Here is a 27579-nt window from a genome sequence, read left to right as displayed (position 1 = left end):
CGGGGGCGGGCGCTGCCGTGGGCCGCTGCCGGCCGGCTCTGAGGTGAGCGCGGCGGGCCGGGGGCTCGGCCGGGGTTGGGGGGGAGCGGCGCTGCTGGGTCCGTTCCTCCCGCTTGCCCGGCGGTCCTGGGCGTCAGGTGAGGGAGAGGACGGCAAGGGAAGGGGAAGCGGAAAGGGAAGCTGCCGTTCCCGGCCGCAGTGTGGGGAGCGGAGGAGATGCGGCCGTTCCTGCCGGTGCGCGGGGCTGGGCCGGCGCCGGCCCCGCTCCGGCCTGAGGACGGTGCCCGAGCCCCTTCCCCGGGGGCGGCCCTGTCCGAGGTGCTCCCCCGCAGCCCCGCCGAGAGCCGCGTGGCGGGTCCGCCCTCCCCGGCCCGGCCGGGTGCTCCGGGGCCGGCTCCGCCGCCTCTGCCCTGCCCTGCCCTGCCCGGCGGGCACGGCCGGGCTGCCGCCGGTGCTGCCCCCTCCTCCCGGGAAGGGTCTGTTTTTCTCCGGTGGAACGGCCGGGGCTCGGTGGATGTAGCTGCATGAAGTTGTCGCTCTGCCCTCCCATTTTGTGTGACAGCAGGAGTGGGGGGAATGTCCCTCGGCTACCTCAGCCCGCACCTGCACTTCATTCCAGGATGTGGAAAAACGCAACTAATTTTTTTTGTTGCTGTTGTTTATTCCGGTTTTGGGATTATTGAAAGTGAGTTGTGGCGTCTCTCGGAGAAACTTGTGCAAGTAAGAGCAATGAGCTTTACTTCTGGCCTGTATCCATTTTCTTTGCTGTGTCTGGAGTAGGACATACGGCTGATGGAAAGGTTCAGTGTGTTGTTTTGTTCTGTGGGTGGGTTTGGGGGATTTCTTGCTTGTTTTTGGAACTGTTGGGGTTTTTTTAGGTTATTCATGAACATGTCATGTTTGTCTGTAGGTGTAACTGCCTGCTTAAAGCAGGCAGACTGGTATATTTCTGTTTATAAGCTGGTTATCTCTCATCTTTACTCTTTTTATGATGCCTCTCACCAAGGTCTCTCAGTATGGGAACGTTTTACCTAATTTGAGTAACAGAGACTCAGTTTCTTTTTTCACTGAAGTTTGAGAAAATGAGAGCATCTTTAAAAGCACTGGAAATACAGGATAGAAAGGTTTAAAAGAGTGAAAAATTAGTGTTCTCCATGGTAAAAAAAAAAAACAAAAAACCCTGAGACTAGCACTTTGTGCCTGATGTGTGTGTGTATTCTGAGGACAAAAATGTCATTATGCAGATACATCTTTGATGCAGTGTTTACTGGTGTTAGGGGTGCAAAAAAACACCTGGAGTAGAAATGAGAAGCAAAGTCTTCAAGGCGTGGTGATGCCTTGGACTGGCTACCGAGAACAGAGGCTGGGCAGAGCTGGAGAATAAAGTGGGTGTTTATTGCAAGCTTTTAACAGATACACCTTGGGCAGTGCAAGAGCCTCGCAGAGGGTACAAGCCAGATGGACAAATTAGCTTTGGTCTATTTGCATATCGCGGGTTAATTGTCCAGTTACAGCTTCAGGTCATGAAGTGACATTCCCCCAGTTTACTTCCCCCCCAATTTACTTTTGTTTATACTTTTTTGGGGCTGAGGTTGTGATGATGAACTTGGTTTTCAGGAAGGATTGGTTTGTCTGACCCAGCTGTGATGAGAGCTTACTAACACTCTATATGAAAGTTCAGAGTTAAACTCTAATCCAGTACAGGATCTGAAAAATATAAATCTGAAATGTAAGGCATCATTTGGATATTCCATTTTGACAAATTCAACATGTAATGGTGTTTGTCAGCTGTGCCTTGCACATTCCCAGTGTTGGGATTGGCATTATTGGTTTCTTTAAGGAGGTACTTCAGTGTATTTGTCACGTTTAGGATAAATATGAACTTAAGTCTCTCTTGTGTTAGTGAGACAGGGAAAATGTCTATCTCTTGCTTCAGACAATTTGCCTCCATTCACGTGGGAGACCAATGTTCATTTTCAGAGTGGTGCCAGAAAAGTTTTCAGAATTCTAGAGAATCAGTTGTTTTTGAGTGGTAATTCAAACATGTTTCATTAGCTCAGCTTGAACTCGGTGAAAATGTTGACTTTTTTGTAGAGGAAAAAACAAGCGACTTAAATGACGAACAGCAGTAGTTACCACTCCTAGTGCAAACATTCTTAATTTAAATAGCTTGATCTTTTTTCTGAAGTGCAGAGAAAAGCTGGTACTTGTAGTCTTTGACATGTTACTTGTTCTGAGATCAGCACTGTTTAGGAGCAATAACTGCATGTGCACAACTCTGCATATGACAGGAAGGGGAGTGGCCTTTTCTGGTACTGTACTGTCCTGCAGTGAAGCAATAGAAAGTCTGTAAAGGTTAAAAGTATTTATTGGCTTGCTAAGTTTTTACATTAAGAAAAGTCTTTTTACTTCTTAAAAAGTCATAATTTTAGAATTTCAAACTGATGTCTGCATACATCTTGCTAGAAGTCTCACAGATAACTGCAGCTAAAGCTGTGAGTGAGGTCTCTGGATGTCGTGGATTGAGGAGGGAGGTTGCTGCAGTAATTCTTTGTATTAACAACTCCCGGGAGTCTTGGTGCTGGGTGAGTTTCATAGTGACTGCTGGAAGAAGAGTGTTACAGGCTTTATCATTAACTTGGCCTGTCCAGTCCTGTGGAACAAACTGTGCTATTAAGTTAGGTGGTCCTGCAGTTTTGAAGATTTTTAAGTTCTTCCAGATAAGTGTACCTCTTAACGTGCAGTGTGTCCACCCTGTTCCTGTACATTACTAAACTTAGTCTGTGGTGTATTTAAGAAAGTGAACTCTGCTTTGTTTTCAGAATGTTTGGGCACTTGATGCTCAGTGAGGTTTCCCAAGTAAGCCAATAACATGTGGAAATCTATAGCCCCCAGAAAAGGTTTGTTCTTAAAAACCAAAAATGCTACTGGATTGTAAGTCTCCTTCCATAGTCTTAATAAATTCCAGCAGTCTGATTTTCTTAGTAAGTAGCACTCTCCTGAGATGTTGATACTGATCAACCTACCTGTGATGATTTGATGTAGTTTTACAGTGATGAGCTTCCCTGTGGCTGTCTATTCTCAACTTAATTCTTCAGAAGCAGCTTCTGAAGGGGTATTGAGCCATTGGCAGCTGGAACATGTGTGCCTTATATGTACTCTCTGCATTAATTATAAAGAAACCCAGTTGTCAGTGTTCTAAGATTCTGAAAATTAAAGCATTTAAATAGCAGCAGTGTGCTCTGTCACTTATGTCAAGAGGTGGTTCTGTCCTCCACTGCAGTTGAGGGTTGACATGAGATCCTCTGAGACATTTCACAGTAATCCTGTGTTCACAAACATTACAGTAATCCTGTAAATAATCTGGTTTTTTGTGTCTGGATAAAGAAGCTTGTGAGTATTTAAAGTGGATAGGATGGTCTTTACACGTCTTCTATTGTGTGTTACTTCAGTTTTCACCATTACTTTAAGTTGGTTGGTTGGCTTCATTTTTTCTTCTGTTACAGCTCTTCTTTGGCATTTAAGCCACTCATAGCCAAAGGGAATCTGTGCAAGTTTTTGTTAGGAGTCATCACAGGTGTTCCCCACAATATTTTTAACCTTTCTAAATATACTTGGTTAACAACCCATTGCACTGGGTTGTGTTCAGTATTAAGTCTGAAAAGCACCAGGTCTTGTGAAACCTTCTGGGAATTTTACATTCAACCCCTTGCTGCCTGATGAATACAATAGCCTTATTTTTTGCTGTCTTGCAGCAGTGCAGATATGTCAATGTTATTGTTCTGAAAGATTCTATTTAAAAACAGTTCTGACAACTTGTAATTTAAAATAAGCTTATATAAAGTTAATTTCCTTATATTTCTTAAGTGCACCAACTAACATTTCCTGCCTTTTTAATGTCCAGGTATTTTTTCCAATTCGATATCTGAAAAGAATCGAGGAAAACTTGTCTTGGCTTTCTTGATGAAATAAAACTTACAAATTATCTAATGGCTTAACTTAGTATACCTCATGTGTTGCTCACTCTTGTTCATCGTCTTGCTGTGTGCAGAAAACTGGTTTACCTAAGTAATTTTAAATTTCATTTGTAGCTGGTCAGTGAAGATGGTAACTTGTCTTGAAGCAATTGTTTTGAAAGAGCAGATGTGTAAGGTTTAGGGATGGTTCTCTCCCTTGCCTCCATCCCTCATCCCTTGTGCTGTGTCTCCTCCTTCCCCTCTCTCTTCCCCTGGTCTCCTAAAACCTCCAGATCCATGAATAATAGTACTATTGAACTAGGAGCTTGTACAGAACCTAGAAAATGTGCTCACAGAACAGACTCGCTGTTTTTCTGGTTTTTATTTGGTTGGGTTTTTGTATGATTGAAGCATTAGTCATGGTCTGGTTTTAAAAGTTCTTGTCTCCTATCCCAGAAACTCAGTAAAGTGGGTAAAATAGAATCTTCCCAAGAATGTTGATAAGGCTCACAGAGAAGCTTTCTTTCTTAACAAGTGAAATGAAATGAAGAACTTAAGAACAGTGGGATGAGGTGTTAAAAGAGAATTCTTGTTACCTGGACACAAAATGTTACAGAAATGATTGCATAGGCAAGTCCTGCTTTGAGGAAGCAAGAGACTGAAATCAGTCTGCCTTCTCTGGTAGCCTGAGTCCTCAACACCCCAGGTGACAGCATAAGACTATTTCTTATCTACCAGAAAAGCTGAACATGCCAGTTTAGATTTCTAAAAAGAAAAAATTGGGAGAGGGTGTTACACATAATAGTTCCAAAAATTAGATCTGTTGTGCCTGTGGACTCACTAGGCTTTAAGTCTGGCATATGTGGTTTAAGGGGGGGGCGGGGGGGGACGACCAGAAAATGTGAGAAAATTGATGAGTGGTGTATTGTGTTACTTAAAACTACACATAAATAAATCTTTGGGCTTCGTAATGAGCACCAAATTGAGTGTAAGCATTTTTCTCAAGCATGTTTTGTTTTAATAATGTCACAGTTCAGTGTTAACGGGTCTCTTAAGAAAGTGATTTAAGAAATTGAGTAAGTTGAAGTGGAAAAAGATCAGTCAGGTTTCCTTTAATTGAAGGCTAGGATTGTCTACCAGTGCTGTTCCATCCCACTGTGTGTTCACGTTTCTCCATCTGGGAGTAGGCTACAGAGTGTGTGCTGGTCTTTGTGGCAAAAATCAGTCTGCTCCAGAGACAGTTCAGCAGTTCTTGTTTAACATAGTGTCCCAGTTTTGGACAAATTTAGGAAGAAACATCCAGAAAGGCTGTCTCCTCTAATAGAAGGCTGGTTTTAGCAGCCCCTCCCCCACAGGTTCCCACAGGTTCAAAAGGAATTCCCTTGGAGAATGTTAAATAAACAGGGTGTTTTTTTCACTATCAGATTGCTCACAGGCATGAAAAAAGGAGTGAATGATGTTAAATAATAAAACCTCTCACTGCTCTGAAGAGATGGGAGATTCAGAGTCCTTTCTGGAGGTGTGGCTTGGCAGCGGGGACCCCGGGTCGATGTTCTGGTGTTTCGGACTGGAGAAAAGCTGAACAGTTCCAGAAGAAGAAGCCACAGTCCCAGGAAAAAGCTTACTGCCTCAGCTAAAGAACAAGAAGCTAGCTAAAAAAAACAAGGAACAACTCCGTCTCTGTCTCTCTCTCTCTCTGGAGAAGATGAGCAGATGGCAGGGGATACCAGAGTATCCCTCAAGACACATAGTTGTGTTTTTCCTGGTCCCTCCACCGTGTCCGCTCACACCCAGCTCCGCGCTGTGTTGGACAGGTGGTAACTGTACCACAGGCAGGCTCCAAGATGGGACCTTCAGTACCCTGTCAGGTACTCACAGCTGCCTTTTTGCTCTTGACTTCTCCCCTTGGCAGGTGGCTGGGCGTGCACATGTGCAGGTAACAGCAGCTACAGGGAGCTCATATTCTCCTGCATGTCAGCAAGTATTTTGAAACTGAAACTTGTCTGCTTCACTTGCTTTAAATTCCTCTCGAGCTGTTTGGCTCCCAGTTGTTGTAATCTGGAGATGGGTTGCAGAAGAAAGCCATTCATCTGGAGTTTAGATTCTCTGAATATGGCTGTTTATGACAAAATTCCCATTGATTCCTGCCCGCAGGCATTGCCTTGAGTACCATTCAGTTGCTTTTCAGTTCAATGTCATTGGGATTTCTTAATATTCTTCTAGTTTGCTGTCAAACTCATTTTTCCAGGTTTTTAGTTCATGGGTAAGAATGACTGAGGCTTCAGGTCCAGCTGCAGGTGTCTGAGGCTCACATACTGAACTTGGGGACTTCCTTCCCCTCTGGCTTTGGCCAGAAACTGGTGGCTCAGCAATGGGAATCTGGGAGCAGGGGTATTGGAGAGTACAAGCATTGCAGACAGGTAACTTTCTCTCTTCTCTTTGATAGGTTTGGAAGAACATCATCCTCTCATCTTCAGAAACCTGGAGCTTTTATCAGTGAGCTACCTAAAAGAATCTAAGGGAATTGTAGCTGCAGCTTCCTTGCCATTACTTTTTTGGTGTTTGTACCTCTTTGTCAGTGGTTTTAGATCAAGAAACACAATGAGCACAGTAAGTATTTTGCTACTCAACACAAACCTGATTCTTGAAACGTTTTCCATTGTATTTCTGCAAGCTGTTTTAAGAGTTTGTAGCTAATACACAGGGACATAAGTATATTGAATCTTCATGTAAGTTCAGTAAAGATTTTTAATCACTCTAGGTGCTAGCAGTAGTACAGAAATGCTCAAAAGGTCAGCAAAACCCAATAAACTGTGAACTAGTTTCTGTTGGTGAGGCAGCTGGTAAGAGATCTGGATCTGGGCTGATGGTTTTTTCCTTGCTGGAATCGATGCAGGTAAGAATAACCCATGCCACCTTTTGATGACTATTACAGTCATTCCAGGACTGCTTTCTGTACCTTTGTGTGCTTTCACTGGTGTTGCAAAATTGAGGGCTATTTTGAGGGTTAATATTGCTTGCACAGAAAACGCTAAGTCTTTGTTCTCTCTTAGACTCAACGGAAGCGCCGTGGAGGAACAGTTAATTCTAGGCAAGCTCGAAAAAGAAGCAGGCTCATGGCTTCTACTGCTGAAATGGCTTCAGAAGCAGAGCCAATAGAACTTGAAGAAAGTGGTAAGCTTCTTTTGAAGTGATAAGAACAGAAAGTGCTTCTGCAGGGTTTGGGTCCAGCTGAACATGCATTTTTGCCAGTTTCTAGGCTGTTTACTGGAGAAGAAGGGAAACGTGATTTTAGGAAATGCCTAGTGGCACACACTATGGAATGACTAAATAACAAGCCTGCTGAAAACTGGTTTGGTTTGTTACTCAGCTACAATGCATTTGCCATAGATGAGTTGCACAGGAAAAGTCCTCAAGAGCTGCTCAAACATCTGCATGTCTGTCAGCTAAGATGGGAGTTAAAGCAGCTGCCACTACACAGTGGCAAACTAAATTTTGAAACTCCCAAGTTTGAAGAAGATAAGGAAAACTTTTTATCATTAATTGTGCCCAATCCCTCAAGGGAACATGCACAGCACAGTACTATTATATCCTATACGATTCATGTTATATTTCTGTGTGATGAACATTCTCCTGTCAGATGAATTGTCTGTTGCTGTTGTCATTCAGCAGAACTGTGTGAGGAGCTTAGCTGCTCTTTTGCATTTCGGCTTGCTGAAGACAGGGCTGGTGAAGCTCTCTGTGGATTGCTGAGGGCAAAGCTTGAGTGAAATGTTGTACTCATTCCTGAAGAGAAGATGGACAGGAGATAGTTGAATCTTAGGCTGTTACACACTGGCAGGCAATTTTCCTCCTCTGCAATCTTTGACCTTGATTCTAACTTTGTTTTTCAGCTGGTGAAGAAGTAGTAGACCTCACATGTGAATCTTCTGATCCTGTAGTCGTTGATCTAACTCACAATGATTCCATTGTGGTAAGTAGTGAATAGCACACTTGCCTAAATGTTGCAGTCAAATTAGTTTTCTCCTGTGTTGCCTGACTTTAAGGGTAAGTTTTAAGTTCAGATTTGGCTTGTCAGGGCCTGAAGGTCCTGTGTTACAGATAACAAAGAAGCTGCTCTGGAGGTGTACTTGCATTTAGTGATAGGGTAGTATAAAACAAGTTTTTGCTCCAGAACCTGGAGTTTATGTAGCTCAGTCATAAGTAATGTAACATAGAGATGTAGTTGATAGTTGAATTTTTTTCTAGACGTATCAAAGATAGAATCATAGAATTGTTCAGATTGGAAAGAACTTCTAAGATCATCAAGTCCAGCCATTCACCCAGCACCACCAAGTCCACAACCAAGTCATGTCCATAAGCACCACGTCTGTGTGTCCTGGAAATATCTCCAGGGGTGATTTCAAGCCAATGCCACTGTGCTGCCCTGGGCAGCCCCTTGCTGTGCTTGTCAACTCATGGTGAAGAATTTTTTCTAATACCCATATAGGCCAGTAATTTAAAGAAAAAGCCAAGGGAAAGAAGAATAAGTAAAATAAGTTCAGATTAATACTCCCAGAAGTATTTAAAACACCTTACTTTTTTTTCTTGCTCTTTTGAAAGCTAGAATAGTCTTTGATCTTTAATCCAGCTGACAGTATTGCTTATCCCCTCAGTTTTGGGATGCCGCTGCTGCTGTGCCAAGCAGAAACAAGCAACAGGAATAGCATAGGGAGTATTTCTTGCTGGGGTTATTCCTGAGCCTTTGCAAAGGAAAGGCCTCAAATTTAACAACAGAATTTGCACTTACCCTGCTCCAGTTCCACCCAGAGCGGGTTGGGGGTTGGGTTTCTTTTCTTCAGCAGCTGCTGTAAAATCGTGTTTATGGACATCAGTGCAGAACTGGCCTGTTTGAGGAGAGAGAGGGAAAGAATCACCTGAAGCCCTAAAGCATGGAACTGAAACAGGGGAGCAGGGAAGAGTGCATTCTGGTGGTTCATAAGTTGCTTCTGTTGCTACCCCATTGGAGCAGTGGGAGCAGAACCATCAGCATCCACATAGTTGTTTACAGTGAAGCATTTAATATACTATTTTTAATAGTCCTAATCAAAATAAGAGTAATAGCCTATCATTCTTAGCTTGTTTTGTTGGAACTGCTGTGCCTAGCTGGTCTTTGTATATAAGACCAGGGGTGCACAACGAAGTCTAATTGTATTTTCTTTTCTCTCCCATCACATGTGTATTGATGCAAGATTGTTGAAGGTGAGTTGACATTTTAAAATTGATAATGGAATTCTCCTAAATGTAATAATTTTTTTTTGTTTGCCTTTTGCAATTAATTTGAGCAGCATTTATTAAAACTGAAAAAAGCCAAGGACATTGCTAAAGCATCTGGCCAGTGCCTTAGAGAATGAATCCAGTCTCTGTTCGATAGTCAGTATCAAGAGCTTTTAGAAAGTATCTGAAATAAAATACATCAAAAGCTGCTCTAAATACTTTTTTTATTTTCTAAAGACAGAACTTCTTCTAGCCTTGAGTTGACAATAATTTTAATTAGCACTAGAATATTAGTTGTGAATGAAAAAAAGTCAGAAGTTTTGCTTAGCCTGTATTGCAGTAAAGGAACTAAAGAAAGTTATTTGTGCTCATAGTATGCACTAGTCTAACATGCCTCAAGTTTTGCAATGAGAAATAGTAACTTTTTTTCCTACTTCAGGTGTTAAAATAGTTACAGGTCTAAAGAAGTTCATCTTTTACATCTTTCAGACGTAGTTCTAATTACATTATTGGAGATGTACTAGTATGTAGTCATCAGCTTATCTAGAGTGTAATCTGTTCTGTGCTCTGAATGAAGCAAGAGTAAGTGAAAAATGCCTGCAATAAAAGTTGTAGCTGAACACTTAGGCAGGAAGTGGTTTTAATTTTGTGACTTTTTGTGTCATTTTTTTGTTTAGTAGCTTAATTATTTCTACATGGATACTGGAGTTGCAGAGATAAACTTGTGTTCAGTCCTCTGTCTTCCAGATCCCAGCAATTGTTACAGTTTCTCAACGTAGGATTGTAGCAGTTTCTGTTAGTAAGGATTGAGAGAATTGTCTTCCCATTATAGGGGAGATTAACTCACAGGTAGTATAATTACATGGAATGTGTGACACTGAGGATCTTTGAGATTAAGTTTTAGCTGTTTGTAGGGTGAAGAGATCAAATTATTTGTAGCAGAATATTCACAATGTCTGAACACGTTCAGCCTTAATATTTGGAAACTAGTTTAAGGTTGCTTTTAACCCAGCTGAATATGGTCTAGTCTTGCATTTCAAGGGTAGTTCCAGGGAGAGTGATAATAAAATAGCTAACTTAACAAAATGAAATTACAGAGAACCAGCGACAAAGGAGAAATCTGAGACTAAGAAGCCAGCGACAGGCAGACAGCTGTGTACTGAGTAGTGATGATGAAGATGAAACAAGAGATAACGATGTGTATGTGGCTGATAAAGCAGCTCGAGAGCTGGGACCGCTGGAAGAGGAAACTGCAAGTTCAAAGTACGTATACCTCATGAGCTACCAAAGATGGAGTTGTGCTGCTTTTGAGACAGTCAGGACTGAGTTGTGTTTGTCATCACCTGACTTCCTTTGAAGCTTCACTTTCTCAGTTTCATCTTTTAAAGAGTATGACATCCCACATTGCATGATAGTCAAATGATACCATTTTCACTTTAGGATGAAAAGCCAGCCCAAAACAGATCTGCAGCTTTGTATACAGCCTTAAAGATGAGTGTGGGGTATGGCAAGGAAGTGGGAAATAGTCGCAGGCTGGAGCTCATAATGTACTGCATTTCCTTTTCCTACAAAGCTCCAGTAGTTATGTTATATATAAAATACTTCTGTTGGTGTCCATGAGGTTTGGTATCACGAGACTGGCAGGCAGCAGACTGGCAAATTCCAGTAAAAACACTTATGCTTTCCCTGCTTTTTTTACATACTCTGCCAGTTGCTGCCTTTCTCAAAGCAGCCACTGTGCTTCCCAAGGTATACTTGCAAGGTGATCCTGGAGGTCATGCCCTTATGGTCAATTCTTGTTCTGTCCCATGGATGTCATGGAGCCCTGATATGTTTACATGTGGGATGGGAATCTTGCTGTTTGAGTCAGTAAAGACCCCATTCTGCAGAGAAAGAGTAAATCCTGCTGCAATGTGTTAGGCTGAGAAAATGAAATCTGGTGTCTGTGTGACTAGGCAAGTTGAAGTGATGCCCTAAGTTTTTAGCTTTTATATATTTCAGATTCTGTACTGCATTCTGTGTATTTCTGAGCTCTATATAGAATGCTAGTTAGCTTTCTTCCCATTTTGATCACACTAAACAATCCCTCTGGGCCTGAGAACCAAGGTCACACCATTTGCTCAGGCCCTGGAAAGTGTAAACAGAAATTAACTGGGGAGGGAAGCAAACTGGGGGAATGTGACTTCATTACCTGAAACTATAATTGGACATTTAACCTCTGATATGCAAATAGACCAGACTTATATCCAGCTGAGAATCTCGTGACTGTTGTCCATCTTGGATGTGGCCTCTGTGAGGCTTCATACTGCCCAAGGTGTATCCTTTGAAGGCCTTTTAATAAATACCCACTTTATTGTTTCAACTGTGTCTAGCCTCTCTTCTAGGTAGCCTCTCCAAGGCATCAGAAGGACATAAGAATTATAGAATAAACTTATTTTAAAGTGGGTTTTGGTTTTTTTTTTTTGTGGGGAGCAGGGGAAATACAGGGTTAAATTAAGCTGATGTGCTTTGAGCCTTTTGCATTACTGAAAGGCAGTGTAGGAGAGAACTTGAATATGTAGCTTTTGGGTGCCGGGTCATAAATATGCCACCAAAAAGTCCTATGTTATTCTAATCCATAATGTGCTTTGCCAATGGAGTTGTAAATGTTTAAATGTTGGTTGTTAAGTACTTCAAGAGAACAAATACCACTAATTGGATAATATAAAAAAGTAATAGTTAATTCCTTCAGCCTCCTCTGTTAATGATTTGCACTTTTCTGGTCTGTATAGGTAAGGCTGAAAGAACTCAGTGCTGCAGCATTTAACATTGACAAAAGGGTCCTTCCTGGTGCTGGGGGTTGCCAGAGCCATCTGTAGTGTTGGACTCTTCATCCTTCTGAGATTATCATCAGTTGGAATTTGTTACTGAAGTGTTGTAGCTGGTGCCTCAAGAATCTGAGGAGTAAAAAAAGAATTAGTGGAGTTAAATTCTGTAGGTGAAACTAGGGGTAGATGTAAGTAGTCCTTCTTGCTTGAATTGATTATAACAGGATAACAACCATCTCATGCTTTCTATGCCTGTTTGATTTATAAATTACAAACTGTGGTTCAGCATGGGCAGTGACATAAGAAAGCCAAATGTTTAGGTAAAGAGCTCTGAAGGTTTAAACTAGTTTGCAAAGAAAAGTGTCAGGAAGCTCTTGTTGTTTCTGCTAGCTGGTGTGATTCAGCCCTTGGGCTGGTTCCCTAGGAGCCAGGCTGTCTTTGCTAAGTGTGAGTGCAGTACTGCTGTCCTGGAGGCTGAAGGCAGCAGAGGCTCATCTGTAACCACAGCTCGCTAACAGACATGGCGTCAGTCCTTCTGCCTTGGAACTGGAAATTTGGGGTTGAGTATTTCCTCGTGTCAGTGTGTTCCTGACCTACATTTTATAAGGAGGAGTTCTTGGAGTGCCTATGTTACTGGGCTGTTGCTAAATTCGAGCAGGGGATTTTTGAACTTCTGACAGCCTCTTCCCTTTCTAGAATGACTCGTTTCCAAGGCACAGCTCTGTGCTTTTGTTACAGAGCTGTCATTGATGGCCTGCTAGAAATTAGTGCTGAACAGAGCAAGAGACTGCTGTGAGTTCTTGTGCTAGACCAGGGTGACTGAGTGCATCTTCCCCTTACAGAAAACATTTCCTTTAGGACAAAGAGACCCCATCTTGTTATTACATGCCACAAACTGAGGAGTTAAAGGTACACAGGAATCTTGAAAAGAAATGCATCATGGTGCACCCAGATGGTGACATGACATTTTGTATGTGGGTAACCCTTGATGTGCAGTGAAATTAATGCTGCATCTTCTTTCTTTTTCTGTTCTCTGTACCACAAGGCCATCTGGTACTGTTAGCTGTCCAATTTGCATGGATGTCTACTCAGAGGTAAGGACACACGTGCTGTCATCCTTTATATGCTGTGTGAGGGAGAAAGGGGCAGAGGGGGGAGTGTACTACTCACTTGGCTGGTGTGGGATGTTACAGAGATCTGGCTTGAAGCACAGAGCTTGCCTTGGAGCTCATAATTTGTCAGTCTAAGTCACTTCTTGGTGGTGGGGGTAGAGGGGGGAACCCTTGGCAGGATGGCACTGAAAGATGTTGAAGTTCCTTATTAGTCTAAGAGAAAAGGACAATTCCAGATATTCTAAGTCCTGTTTGTGTGATGGCAGTAGACCAGCAAAGTTGCATTCTTTACTTCTAATGCCTGTTGTGGTTTCTTTTCTTCCAGATTGTGCAAAGTGGACGACTGATTGTGTCAACAAAATGTGGCCATGTCTTCTGCAGTCAGTGCCTCCGTGATTCCCTTAGGAATGCCAACTCTTGCCCAACCTGCAGGAAGAAACTCACTCACAGACAGTATCATCCCATTTATATATGAGTACTTTTATTTCTCAGGACAGACTCAACTGGATTTTGGGGGAAATGTTATATTTTCAGTGCTCTGAAGATTTAAAGAGCAGCAGGTTGTGCACAAATCCAAATAAATCTGGTTTTTTTGAAGACCAACTTGAACGTATCTAGACAGCTTTTTTATGGTCCAAGTTGCTTCTTGTTATGTTCCTGGTTATCATGCTACATCGATGACTGTCTAAACCAGATCAGCAACCTAGACCAGGAAGGAAGCAGTTAATCCATTTCCTTCTACTTTTTTTAATGCTTAAATAAGGGAGTGTGAATATTTTGTTTTTTCTTACTCTGTTAATTATTCGTACCTTCACATACAGGTATGGAATAGTTTCCTTTCAGAAGACAGATTAGCAATTCACAATTTCATTACATCTTTCTTTCATCCTGTAAGAAGCTCATGACTCTTGCTTTCTTGCATATAATCTTTGCCTAGGTAGGGTGAATACTGTACTGAAGGGTGTTTTTTTCATAAATCAGTCTTAAATTGACAACAAGGGTTATGCAATAAAGTAACCTGCTGTTAACCAGCAGTCAAGTGTTTTGAGCAGCAGATGTGAACATGCAGGTGTTTTTATGAACTCCATGAGATCCCAAGTACATAGACACACTGCAGCATGTACAGTGTGAAAATAATTCCTTGATTGTTTCAGCTGCCAAGAATTCCTGTATTTTAATCCCAACACTGAATTTATTTTCTCGCGTGATGAGATGGTCTCTTGGGTTTGCTTGTGCTGTAACACACTCTCCTAATAGCTATCAATAATACAGTCTTCTCTAGGCTTCCTAGTGATGAAAGCAAAGAAGCAAAGTCATTTGTATGCTGAATACCAAACTGTCTACAGATCTTCTTACTGTATCAGCTGTTCCCAGTGTAATGCTTTAAGTTCAGTGTGTTTTCTTTGCTGTTCTCACTGGTTGTTACACTGACACCTGACTGTGTGTAGCCTGGTGAATAGGATTGAAAATTAAATAACTGTACTGCCATTTTTGAGTGGAGGCTTTAAAAAATATTTTGTACAATGTTCATAGTCAGTTAGAGAAAAGTTTAATCTCCCTTTGCCCTGAGGGTTGTCCAGTTTTTTTTTAAATGTAGTTTTAAAAAAGAAGTCAGATATATCTCCTAGGAAGGACAATTCCTCTAGTTGAGAAAGCAGGAATACACCAGTTTATGCACTCTTATCCAGTCCTTTTTCCCCAGGACTGAGTTCTAAATGTCTATTTTAAACTTACAGCTAAAATGTCTGAGCTGACCTGGAACCTGGGTGAGCTGATACAAAGATCGATGTAGACAAGATGATTAAAATCAGTGGTTTATGATCCACAGCTGTGGTAGGTGCATCTATGAGAACCTCCAGAATTAAACCAGGCCACTTCTCTGAAGCTGTTTGCTTATAGAAACCATTATAAGAACCTTCCTGTGCCCTGGTGCAGCACAAATGAAGGGTGTGTTTAGTTAGTGCTGGTATCACAAGTGTCTTTGCTGACCTGTCCTTATCTGTAGGAAACCTTTAATTAAAGAAATTAGCTGTCTCAAGCTGCCTTGCAACCCAAAGTTTTTTTGTTTTTTTTAATTAGGATGTTTCTGGATATAGTAATACAAATATAGTAATTTTGTTACATAAAGGCTGCCTGAAGAAATGCAGTTTCCTGGTTTGGAGTGGCTTTGGTTCAGTGCTGTTAGCAGGAATATGCAGTTTCTGTACTGTGGCAATAGGGTGACTCCTACAGAGTTACACACAGGTGGTTCCCGTGTGCTCCCATGGGTGAGATAAACTACAGGCAAGGACTATGGCTGGCTCAGGGTACTGCAGTGACTGCAGTTGTGTCCCAAAAAGCAGAGTTGATGCTTAAAGTATTAATTGTGTGAGGAGAAGCAGCCCAACGTTAAAACTGTAGAGACCCACAAGGATCACAGAAGCTACTTTGTCCCAGTAGCTTAACAAAGAATAAATAATGGTTGGTTTTCCTGGGGTGGCTGCTGTGTGAAAGGAGCAATCAGAAGAGGATTTAAGGGATTACTGCTGAGGATGAGGGTCAGTCAAGTCACTTAACCATGCATCTTTCACAGTCTACTAGCCATGGCCTAAATGATTTTGCACAACTTCCTCCATGTAAATACCACTTAAGAGTTAGTGTCTCAATAAATAGATCTAATCAAAATTTAGATATCATAAACTATAACAAAGAGTTTTTAGCTTTTGTGTACCCTGTGAAGTGCCACAAATTTTGTGCATCTCAAAAAGGATATTATGTCTCAGTACATGGGAAAAAAAATTGGAAATTCATTACATGCTTTTTTCTTCAAGGGGAAAAAAAAGTCTGATATATTTCAGTTCCAGCAATATTTCACATTGACAAGAACTCATAGAAAATGAAAAAAAATCTTTATATTAAGTAGATGTCTGTCTTGTTGTATATAGTTCAATTTTTCCTGTATTTAATTGTATTCAAGTCTGTCTGCCCATCTATGTTGAACTCTGCTGGTAGGCAGAGGGTTCTCTTAACAGGTGAAAATAAAATGATTGATCAATCACAAGTGCTTCTTCTTTTCATTGTGCTGGAGTCACTGATTTGGGGGGGAAATCATCCTGGAGGCCAAAGCCTTTCAGATGCTGGCACCAGCGTGGGTGGTGTGGGACCAAGGAGAAAGGCACCACCCGGGGCAGGAGGGATGTGGGGACGAGAGGGCGAAGTCCTGCTCGGGATGGGGACAGTGGGGCTGGGTGTGTGTGTGGGGAGCCTGGCAGGCAGTGCCAGAGAGAGCAGTGAAGAGGCTGGAGGGTGCTGGGCCACCTCCCTGGGGGTCCCTTTGCCGGCTGGACGTGAAGCAGCCGCTGCAGAGAGGGTGAGGAGAAGTGCTGAGGAGAGAACTGGGCACAGGGCAGGTTCGAAGTCACAATAAAGCTAACTTGATTTCTCCAAAGAAACTAAAGACAAGAGATGATGTTTCCTGAAGGTCTTGGCTTATCCCTCTTAGTTGCTTTTATTGTATTTTGTTGTTTTTTACTCTTTATATTGTACACATATGGAGTAGCTGCCCTTCCAAATGCTGATGAGTAATTTGCTATTTCATCACACTTTTGTTTTCATCCTAAAATAAGCTTATAACCTTTTTGCTTTCTGCTGTACTATCTTTGCCTTGTTACACCACATTCTGTAATAATGGATCTTTTTTTTTTTTTTACAAGTCAGGATTAAATTGACAACCTTGCAATAATGTAATAATGTAACCTGCTGTTCAACAGCTGTCAGGTGTTTTAGACAGAGGGCTGTGTGGACAGGAAGGCTGTTGTGGGGAGTCCTTACTGCTTCAGTTAACCCTTGATGTTTTAGACAGAGGGCTGTGTGGACAGGAAGGCTGTTGTTATGGGGAGTCCTTACTGCTTCAGTTAGCCCTTGGTCTGCTTCTGGTGGAATATTGGATCCACCAGATCTGCTCTCTGATTTGCAGCCAGATTTGGCACTTTGGGTGGATGAAGCATGCAGCAACTGCAGAAAGCTCTTCTCACTTGGGGTTTGATTCCATATTACAATTTTGGAAAGCAGAAGGGGTGGATATGAAACAAACCAGGTAGAAAACCAGGTCCAGGGCATACTAGCCCTGGTCTAAGGAGCTAGGTATGAACCATGGTCCAGTGGCTGGGCTGAACATGTAATCTGGGTAATGTTTGCAGTGCTGCAGAGTCTGAAGTGAAGGCTGAGATTGGAGGCTGTTCCTGTGGGCTGGAGAGGAGGCCATGGCTGTGGACTGGGACCAGTGCAAGAACATCAAGCACTAGAAATTGGAACTACAGAGTAAAGTGTACAGATGTGTTTGCAGCTTTTTGTGCGTGAGCAGACAGCTGGCAAAGGGGAATTGCCAAGGGTAAGGTAAAGTGTACAGATGTGTTTGCAGCTTTTTGTGCGTGAGCAGACAGCAAAGGGGAATTGCCAAGGGTAAGTGTTGGAGCATGGCAGGTGAAAGATTAGCAGGGCCATAGCTGCATTCTGGTTGCAGAGTTCAAACCTCCATTTGAATTAGGATGGTGACACAAGTCTGGGGCTATGCTGACAGGTGACATGATGCTATCTATGAAGTTTTGTTAACTGTAGAGATGTGTCCTTGCATTGTGTCTAATCTACACTTACTGGCAGTGAATGTTAATTTCATATGTTCTGTTAAAATCTATTTCCTATGTTCTGTAAGAATCTATTCTCTAGGTCAAGAGCATGCAGTTGAGCTCTTGGGCTTCTGAGGATGGTTTTACCTTCAAATATTTTGTCTTTTTTATGTCAATGTTGCTTGATAATGTCAAATCCAGCTTGGTTGTTTGTGTTTCATCTAAAGACCAAATTCATTGTGGTTTCTACAGTTGACTTAGGGCCTGCGAACAATGAGATTATTTAGAGCTGCTTCATATTCTTTCTGTAATCCTAAATCCTCCTACAGTTTTTCCTTGAGAGTTCTGGGAAGGTAAAAGGAACAGGAATATCTGGTCTGGGTCTTCCCTCCCTCTGCTGCCACCACCACATAACGAGGTTTCTATATCCAGCACACAAAAAATCAGGTTACTCAAGAACCGTTATTCCTTTTCACCCTTTTTCTCTCGATGCCATCGTGCCGTATGGTAGGCACCAAAATGTGTCTTGGTTTGAAAGACAGGCGTCTGCTCAGGAAGGCAGGAGCCTCCCTTGAATGGAAAATGTAAACCCCCTCCCTCTGAATTATTATAATTTTGAAATCAAGGGGCTCTCAGGCAAAGATTTGAGAATAGGAACAGCGGTTCTTCTCTAGTGTGTAAAATAATCAAACAAACACCAACAGCTCCGAGCAGAGCCGGGAGCGCGCTCCCGCCTCCGGCCGCAGGCGCTTCCCCTGCACTGCAGCTCCGGGCACGGCCGGCAGGGGCGCTGCTGCTCCCGGGGGGCAGGGCGCGTGCGGTGACTCCCCCGCGCCTGCAGGGGGCGCTGTGCCGCGGGCTCAGGCAATGGCGGTCCGGCCGAGAGGGGAAGGGGTGGAGGAGAGGCTTTGCTCCACAAACCCCGGGGCAGCCGATCGCGGTGCCCCAGCAGGACTCCGGAAAGCAGCAAGCTGGGCTGGCAGGACATCTCAGCAGGCGGGAGGTGCGGGACTACAGTGCAGTGAAAGCTCAGAGCAGTGCTGAAGAGACAGCGGGGGCAGGACAGCAGCGAGCCAGCTCCTCAGCAGCGCAGAGAGGCGAGCTCAGGGTCCCGAGCACCCGAGCAGGCGGGGACAGGTCCCTCTGTCAGTGAGGTGGGTGTTCATGGGGTCCCCGTTCAGTGGCACCCGAACAGGCGGGGACAGGTCCCTCTGTCAGTGAGGTGGGTGTTCATGGGCTCCCCGTTCCGTGGCACCCGAGCAGGCAGGGACAGGTCCCTCTGTCAGTGAGGTGGGTGTTCATGTTCCCCGTTCAGTGGCACCCGAGCAGGCAGGGACAGGTCCCTCTGTCAGTGAGGTGGGTGTTCATGGGGTCCCCGTTCCGTGGCTGCTCTCACGAGCAGAGCCTCACCCCACAGCAGAAGCAGCAGCTCCGGGCTGGGCTCGGGCAGCAGCAGCAGCGAATTCCCTTCCTGGGCAGCAGCTCCGACCTCCAAAGCCGAGAGAGAGCGGGAGCGAGCCTGCAGCTGCCCCAGCACCATCTTTTACCTGCGCAGTCCTCGTGGCATCTCTGCCCCTCGGAGAGAAACTCCCACGTAAGAGAAGTGCAGCCAGATGCCCTCCTCCCCTGAGCTTGGCCACGTCTTGTGTTTTTTTTTAAGTACCCAGTTGTTAGTGTTTCCTAGCAAGTTATGGGGAAAAAATCTATAAGTAAAAAAGAACAAAAGGAAAGAAACCTAACCCCAACACCAGAGGAGAGCATTGCCATCTCTGTCAAGGAGAGTTGCTGGTGCTGTGTCCAAGAGTCTGCCGTGTCCCTTCAGAGAGGGGTCCCACCCAGGTCAGGGGTGCAGGATGACTGCAGAGGTGATGTGATATGTACTGGTTTGTCAGGAATGGGATGGAGGTCTCAAAGACCTTTTCAAAAGTATTTTGATGGGTTGCCACATCTTTCACTCAGTAACGCCCTTGATTACACCAGCCATGTAAACCTGAAGGCCTTACTTCCCCTTCTAACTCTGCTACCCACAGACTGTAGATTCACACTTTGTATATTTTTATTTTCTGTAGTAGATGTTACCTTGAAGTTTTAGGTAAGCAGTTAAAAGCAGATACATTAGGAATGGAGAACTGCTTATTTGTAATCCTGTTTCCTCTCTCATATTTCATTAATAAGATATTAGCATTAGAAGTCTTACACAGAAAAAAAACCCAGGTTATGATATTGATGTAATGCAGAGGCAGTTAAAAGCAGATACATTAGGAATGGAGAACTGCTTATTTGTAATCCTGTTTGCTCTCTCATATTTAATGAAGAAGATATTAGCATTAGAAATCTTACACAGAAAAAAACAGGTTATGATATTGATTTAATGCAGGTGTAACAAAGGTCAAGGGATTAATGGTCACAGAGATGTGTCTATATGAGCATTTGCAGGTGTCAATTTTATACACATTCTAATTCTTTATGCAGGAACTTTTTTCACAGCAAGTACACCAAATGTATTCATACATAGTAAGGGATTCTTCTTGCTTCCTGGGGAAAGAGAAGGGCCTCTGCTTTCTCTAGCAGTAGTTTATCCCACTTAGTACCTTATGGGATGTAAACTTCTGTGTAGCTCTTTTTGCATATCTTGATTTGCAGCACCATCACAAGTGGGCAATTCATAATTAGTGTGATTAGAAGCACATATATTACAGTGGAAAGGAACACAAAAGTTAGTCATTAAAACTCTGCTGCAAGAAGGTGGTGTGCTATGGCTTCTTTCCTTTCTTCCTTTGCCAAAAATTCCTCCACAAATCTAATTTCAAGCCTTGCTCAGCAGAGGAATGGTATGAAACTGTGGCTATTTCCATGACCAGCATTACAACACCATTTTCCCAAATCATTTATTAGTTGCCACAAAGATTGAAGTGTATTTCTAACTAATTCAGAAATCAAAATTTTATACATGGATCATGCATATATTTGTGCCTTCCTTCTTGCTGGAGTGCAGACAAATGAATTTTAAAAATAGCCTGGGGTGAAGGTTTAAGTCATTCGTTTTACAAGGCTCTTTAAAAGCTTCTTTTCTAACCTGCCAAATTATAGGATGGCTATAATTTGTTTAATCTTTCAACATTTAAGAAAATGCCTGCTGCATAGTGCAGCATGAGCTCCCCTTAGCTGAGCAAATTGAGCGCGGGGCTGCAGGAGCAGCCAGGGCTCCGCTGGGAAGGAGCTGTCTGCTCAACACGAGGCCTCATGAATTGCAAAGAGCTAATTAGAAGAAATGCTCACAAAAGACTGATTTTCTGACACTTCTGCCTAAGAAATATTTGAAGTGCTTTGGGCATTCTGAGGGTTCTCTGTCTGTAGAGACAGTTTGTTAGGCTTGCCGTCAGTGTTCCTTTTATTTTTGTCTTCTCCCACCTCTCGTATCTGAAGGCAGAGAGCATTGCATGGAACAAAGTGCTGTTCAGCCACTGTCACCATCATTCAGAAAGAAAGGGCACTTCCAGCTGGAGGTGCTTGGACCCTAAAATTGATTTTTTATTATTAATTTTATTTGATCAGCAAAAATCAGCCAGTTCCATAAACTTCTACAGCCATCTGCAGGAGCTGCAAATTGTTCCCCAAAGCTGTTTTCGGAGGGGAGCAGAGACAAGCAATTCAAGCAATGTTGGAGGCTAGGGATTTAATAAATGCCACGAGAGTCCCAGGCATGAACTCAGGCAGAGCCCTCATTTTGGACCCTCTTTCCCTGAGAAATCAGGGTTGTTGTTTGCCATGTGTTCAGGGATGCCAAGGGAAAAGGCTGATGCTCAGTTTGCTGGATCTGCTCTGAACCTGCCACTCCCTCTGGCAGCAGTGGGGTTTCACTGAGCCACAGCAGAGCAGACCTGTTCATCTGAAGAGATGAATGAAATAATTGTGTTGTGTGCACAGCAGCTCCTTGGAAATGCAAGAGAAGTAGAAAGGGTTTGGTGTTAAAAAATGGACAGTTACACCTTCAGCATTGCTACCTAGATAGTTTATAGGATTTTATTGGTTTTAGTATTGTTTTGTATCTGTTAGGATGCCTGGAAAAAGCTTTTCGGACATTATATTGAAAACAAATGATTATGTATTTATCTATCCTATACACTGATTTTACTGGACTTGCAATGCTTGGATATCCTGGACAAGAGCAAGACTGTCAAGTCTAACCTCCTCAGTCATCCCTCTGGGCTTCCTCATCTGAAATTGCAAATATCCACAAGACTGCACCCTTAATATCTGAAACCTCCCTTGGGTGAGGTGTTGTGTTTGTAGGCTGGGAAATACCTTGTGGTCCTTTGCTTGTGTCCTGCATCCCCCATTCCCTGCCATAGTGATGCCCAGACAGAATTATGCCAAGCCAGGCCAGGTCACAAGGCAGTTCACTGGATGGAAAACACTTTGTGTCTGGTTTAGGTTAGGTCCAACACCTAGGAAGAGTTTGAGGCTGTTGCTGGGACACACCTGGTGTTTGACAGTGCAGCTTTGGCAGGAGCTCACATCCCCAAACTGAGTTATGTTGCTCCTACCTCCTGCTGCAGCCAAGATCCCATGGGAGAGACCATCCAGGGCTGACATGCCTGGAGTGACTTGGGAGGCTGCCCCCCTCTGCCAGCTTTCTTCTGGAAAAGGGTTTTGTGCCAGGTGGGAACATGTGGAAACATCCTCTGGGATGCACTGACCTCAGAGACAGGAGGAAGGGACAGTGCACGGGAGACTTGGGTTTATGCCAATCCTTTGTGTGGGGTTTTGTGCCATGTCTCCCTGATTTCTGGTTGTGGGATTAATCAAAACTTACTAACAAGCTAAAACCAAGGTGAGGAAATACAATGTTGGCTGGTACTGCACCATCTTGGTCTGGGAACTCACCCTGACAGAGGTCTGGGATAAGTGTTTCTAGCCAAGTCCAAAGCATATGTGCATGTAAGTCACCATTGTCTTTATTCCTCTTATGGTATAGTTCCAGCTTGGAAGGAACCCTGATCTGACCTTTCTTGGCAAAAGCATAGTCTAGACACAATGGCCTAGCACCCTGTCCAGCTGAATCTTAAAAATGTCGAGTGTTGGGGAGTCCCCCACATCTCTGGGGAGTTTATCCCCATGACTGACTGTTCTCTGTGTGAAAAAATTTTCCTCTTGTGTCCAATCTCACCGGGAGTAACTCATACCTGTTACCTCCCCTCTTTTCCATATGAGTCCTTGTAAAAAGGGAGTTTCATCTTTGTAGCCACCCTTTAAATACTGGGACATGGCAGTAAAGTCTCCCCTAAGCTTTCTTTTCCCAAGGCCACACAAACCCAGTTCTCCCAGCCTTTTCTGTCATGGCTGGCTTCCCAATCCTCTGATCATCTTTCTGACCTTTCTCTGGACCCTCTCCAGCCTGTCCATCGTTTTTTGTGTAGTGGGGACCAAAACTGAACATTGTATTCCAGGTGTGGTTTGACAAGTGGGATAATGACATATTTATGTTTGTTGGCGATGCCCTTGTTGATGCAACCCAGAATCCTGCTGGCTTTCTGTTTATATTGTGTTGAAATATTGTTGGAATGCTCAGTTGCAGATTTTGTTCATTAAACAACGGTAATGAAAATGATTAAAAATGAATGTCTTTCTAACTAGTCTACTTTTGCCTTATGTGTTCAGTAATTTGAAGAAATTAGTGGTGAATAGCAAATTTTGTCAGTGCTGTGAATAATTATACCTGCAATTATTAAACACTTGTTATTAAAGTTGATGAGGAAGCTGGCAGTTCCTGTTTAAACTCCATACTGTTAATACTAAAGAAGCCAAGAGAAAAACAATGGAGATGATTAGGGATCTTGGTGGGACATATTGAAGAAATCTGACTTTTATTCAGCCTAACAAGGGAACTCTTAGAGAGGATTTAACTCAAGTGTTTAGTATATTGAAATGTATTGCAGTGACAGGCCCAGTAAGAGGGAAGTGATTATTAAAGGTTAATGGCAAACATTAAAATGTGCAGTTGTGGTTCTCCCCTTCAGCACTAAGCTGGAGCCAGGCATCTCTCCAATACCTTCCCTTAGGTTTTACACGTGAGACAAGAGGGGAAACCTCTGACCAACACACAGGTGGACAGATGGACAGAAAAAGACACAGCTCACAGAAGGGCAGTTTGGATTTAGCCTTGGAGTCTGCTGGGACCCTGTCAGGAGCTTCCCAACCCTTGGAAGTGTCCAATAGTGAACCAGTAAAAAGTGAGCAATGTTTCTCCACTGCCTCTTTGAAGACTGAGGTTTGAAAGTTAAAGCTTTGAATGAGGCAGGCTGTGTGAGGTCCTTAAAAGGCCTTGCAGTTGATACTTGAGGCAAACAAGCAAGGAACGCTTTGATACATCAGGAGAACTTCACCTGGGTACCAATGAGCAGCCAATGAACTTTGAGGGAACAAAGAACTTCTCCCCTGATGTGCTGTTGCTGTGAGGGGGACATGAGAGGCAACTGATACATCAGGAGAACTTCACCAATGAGCAGCCAATGAACTTTGAGGGAACAAAGAACTTCTCCCCTGATGTGCTGTTGCTGTGAGGGGGACATGAGGTTGCCTCTCTCAAAACCCTCCCTAAGAAAGTGCCCAAGCTGCCACAGAGGTGCTGCAAAATCTACCAAGTGTCGGAGTCTTTGCTGTCTGTGCTGCTGCCCTGCCTCACCCAGCTGGTGTGGCTGCCCGGGGTCACACCAGCACAGATCTTCCCTCCTGCACTGTTAGCCTGTGCTGGGCCCATGGTGCTCGTAACCCCCTTCCTGTGCTTCTTGCAATTACTCTTGGCATTTTCCCACCTTACTATTTTCTCTCTTTCCCTACTCTTTTATGAAAAAATAAAGTTGAATTATCACTTAGAATACCAACATTTAACCTTGTTTGTGTTTTAATCTCACTCTCGGCCCTGTTTAGAAACTGATTCCTTTCTGCAGCTGTGGTTCAAGGCAAAACTTGCTTCTCCTCATCTTCAGCAGATTGGAACAAATGCAGCCTTGTGCAAACCCTGGAAGGATGTTTGGGGTAGGCAGCCTCGTAGCATAGTGGTGGTTACTTGTGCTCCTAGTGCTGTCTGTCTCACCAGTGAGGAAAAGAACTTCCTGCCTCTTGCTGAAGACAAAATCTTGAAAATATTTCTATGGGAAGTAAATAAGGCCCTTCTCAGGGTTTTCTGGGCAGCCTAGAAATTAAGAATTACAAAGAATCATCAAAACCAGAAAATATTTTTCTTCAAGAGCTAAGTATTTTCCTGAAAGACACTTTTATTTATGATTGTGGTCATAAATCAGCACACTGATACACAACATGCAGCTCTTGCTGACTTCCCCACACCAAAGTACATGGGCCTTTGTGAGCCCTTGTGCTGAGCCAAGAGAGGAATCCCTCCCCTCCTAGCTCAAATTTGTTTCAATTCATGCTGATTTTAATTCATATTAATTTTGTTGTCACAGTAATTTCTCTGTCAAGCAGCTCAGCACCCTTCTGGGTGGTGACTGGTGAGGCAGGATCTCCCTCTGGGGCTGCTCCCTCGCCATGGCGTGCCAGCAGCTTGGCCACTTGTGAGCTGATTGTGACTTTGCCAGGTGCACTTCAGTGTGCACCAGTCCAGGAGCAGGGGCCAGATGAGCCATTTTTCCCATTTTTTGGCTGGAGAAAGGAAAAGAGTCTGCCAACAGCATAAAATATTGGCACTGCTACTTGGAGAGGCAAAAACCAGACCCTATTCAGAACTGAGGACCACCTCCAATGCTATTTTTTCCAGGTACCTTGACAACTGCTAGCACATTTGGTTGGTACAAGGCCAACTGGTATTGTAAAAGGGTCAAAAAGTGGGAAGATATTGATTTGCCTGACACAAGGTGGTCAGTGGTGCTATGCTGCATGCCACCACGTCGGTCACCTGTGCGCCAGCGAGGAGTTGAGGATCCCTGAGTTATAAATTCACATCATATTTTTGCCCTGGAGGAAAGGTGCCTGATGTCCTTAAACAATGATCATCTCTGTGTGCTCCAGGGTCTGTGAGGAAAAAGAAATTATGGCTCAGATTAGAGAGGTGAACAAAGTAAACATTCATATTTTTCAAATGACTTCAGCTCCAGAGGAGAGATTAACAGGCAGCATTGGGATGTCTCCATTAAACAGATCTCCACCTAATGGCTTCAGCTAGACAGAAATATTTTTTCCTACTGCTGTAGAGCAGATGAAACTACTAGAGGAAAATAATGGATATTAACTTTCAAAAGCACGGTGATTTGGACTGAAATAAAATTCCTGTGGTTGACACTATGTACTTGAGTTATAAGATCAAGTAGTGATTTACTTATGAAATTGCTACGGGGAGGTCTTTGAAGTGGTGAATTGGGATAAAGCATGCCATAATATATTTAGAAACAGATAATGCAAATTGCAGAAGAAGAGGAGAGGAAAATAAATTAACTCTTTAAAATGTTGTTGAGTATTTATGGGGAGGTAATAGGTTTCATGTGAATCAGAACATTAATCCTGGGGTCCTGGAGAAATGCCAGATCCAGTAATTGCATTTTTTCAGCCCAAGTCACGTCCACAGCAAGGTGCTGCTGGCTTGCACCAACTCCAAGCCCCTCCACCACACAGGGAAATACTTCCACCTCTCCCATATCCTCCTCAGGGTTCCCAAGCCCCTTCTGAGGTTATCCTGATGTTTCAAGACCCTTGAAGATGAAAAGTAAGTGTCTGTATTCTCACTGGAAATATGTCCGTGTTGCTGGCAGCAGCGACAGTCAGTGCCTGTGCACAGCTGGAACCTGGGGATGGCCACAGAGGAGGTGTCAGGTTCCTGCACTGGCCTGAAGTGGACAGTCAAGTGATGGGCTGAGCAACCCCAGTGCCAACAGCTGCTCCTCACAGGACTGGTGCTCCAGACCCTTCTCCAATTTCCTTGCCCTCTGGACACGCTTTCGCACCTCAGGGTCTTTCTCGTAGTGATTGGGCCCAAAACTGAGCACAGGATTTGAGGTCTCACGCTTCCCAGTGAAACAGGGGCACCCCGCTCCTGAGTGGGCAGCCAGGTGCCCAAGGGAGACTGGCAACAGCCCCCAGGAACAGGGCAGGGCATCTTCTCATCCCAGAGCTGCTGCATGAGCACAGCCCGCAGCATTATGTGATGTACCCCAAGCTGAGACAGTAACTGCTTCCAGGCACGGGACTGCAGCCCTTGCTTGCAGCAGCATCTTTCCCTTTGCCCTTGTCTGCCTTCTTGGACCTTAATGCACCTGCAAGAACTGTAAATCAGTAACAACAAGCACCTTGCAGAAGTTCAGTATGTCAGAGGCAGATTAGAAGACCATAACTTTCATGAGCAGACGTAAGTGTTGAGAGATTTATTTCAAAACAGCTTTTGAGCTCTTTGGTGCTCCCTGTGCCAGTTAGAAGAAATGTCTATTAAGTCTATAATCTGCCAGTAACTATATGCACAGAATGCACTGAACTGATGCTTGTAGCCTAATTGAGATGCCTATTGTGCCCTCTGGATGTACCAGTGCTGCCTGGAACTCAGCACAGTAAATAGATATGCATGTTCTTACAGAGATAGAAAGCAGAGCTGCTGTATGCCAAGGATTTGCACAGCATAGGTGTCAGTGTGCTTTTGATTTTCCATGTGGGTTTCATAGTTTTCCACGGAAAATAAACTTTCACTATTTCCTTACCCCGCCCTAGCCCAATTCCTCTGGGTAATAATAACAAATACATGACCTAATGCAGTGCTGTGCTGCTGGATGTGGAGGCAGAGGATTTGCAGCATCCCATGCTGATGCTCAGGCACCATTCCACAGTTGCCAGCAGCTCTTGC

General features: G+C 43.6%; 1 protein-coding gene across 6 annotated transcripts; it reads left to right on the top strand.

The window, feature by feature from the left end:
- On the top strand, window positions 1–16171 carry RNF4 (ring finger protein 4). 6 transcript variants are annotated; one of them, XM_041402864.1, is made up of 8 exons: window positions 1–43; window positions 6403–6566; window positions 7010–7130; window positions 7850–7929; window positions 9188–9197; window positions 10310–10475; window positions 13065–13113; window positions 13457–16171. In XM_041402864.1, the coding sequence occupies exons 2-8, from the start codon at window positions 6558–6560 to the stop codon at window positions 13604–13606; spliced, it is 585 nt and encodes a 194-aa protein (XP_041258798.1). In that variant the 5' UTR covers window positions 1–43; window positions 6403–6557; the 3' UTR covers window positions 13607–16171. The 6 variants fall into 6 exon arrangements, with proteins under 6 accessions (XP_041258798.1, XP_041258797.1, XP_041258796.1 ...); XM_041402863.1 differs by having other exon boundaries at window positions 13–137; XM_041402862.1 differs by lacking the exon at window positions 1–43 and adding an exon at window positions 456–685.
- The last annotated feature ends 11408 nt before the right edge of the window (window positions 16172–27579 follow it).

Source organism: Onychostruthus taczanowskii, unplaced genomic scaffold (assembly GCF_017590055.1).
Source record: "Onychostruthus taczanowskii isolate IOZ18803 unplaced genomic scaffold, ASM1759005v1 scaffold2, whole genome shotgun sequence".
Lineage (NCBI taxonomy): Eukaryota > Metazoa > Chordata > Aves > Passeriformes > Passeridae > Onychostruthus > Onychostruthus taczanowskii.
This window is presented reverse-complemented; position numbering and strand designations above follow the sequence as displayed.

Bases quoted from the DNA above. Each gene is read 5' to 3' on its own strand.
- RNF4 (XM_041402861.1), top strand. From the start codon at position 5,662: ATGAGCAGATGGCAGGGGATACCAGAGTATCCCTCAAGACACATAGTT. The intron at 6,567-7,009 runs GTAAGTATTTTG...GTTCTCTCTTAG, and splicing joins CAAGAAACACAATGAGCACA to ACTCAACGGAAGCGCCGTGG. The intron at 7,131-7,849 runs GTAAGCTTCTTT...TTTGTTTTTCAG, and splicing joins AATAGAACTTGAAGAAAGTG to CTGGTGAAGAAGTAGTAGAC.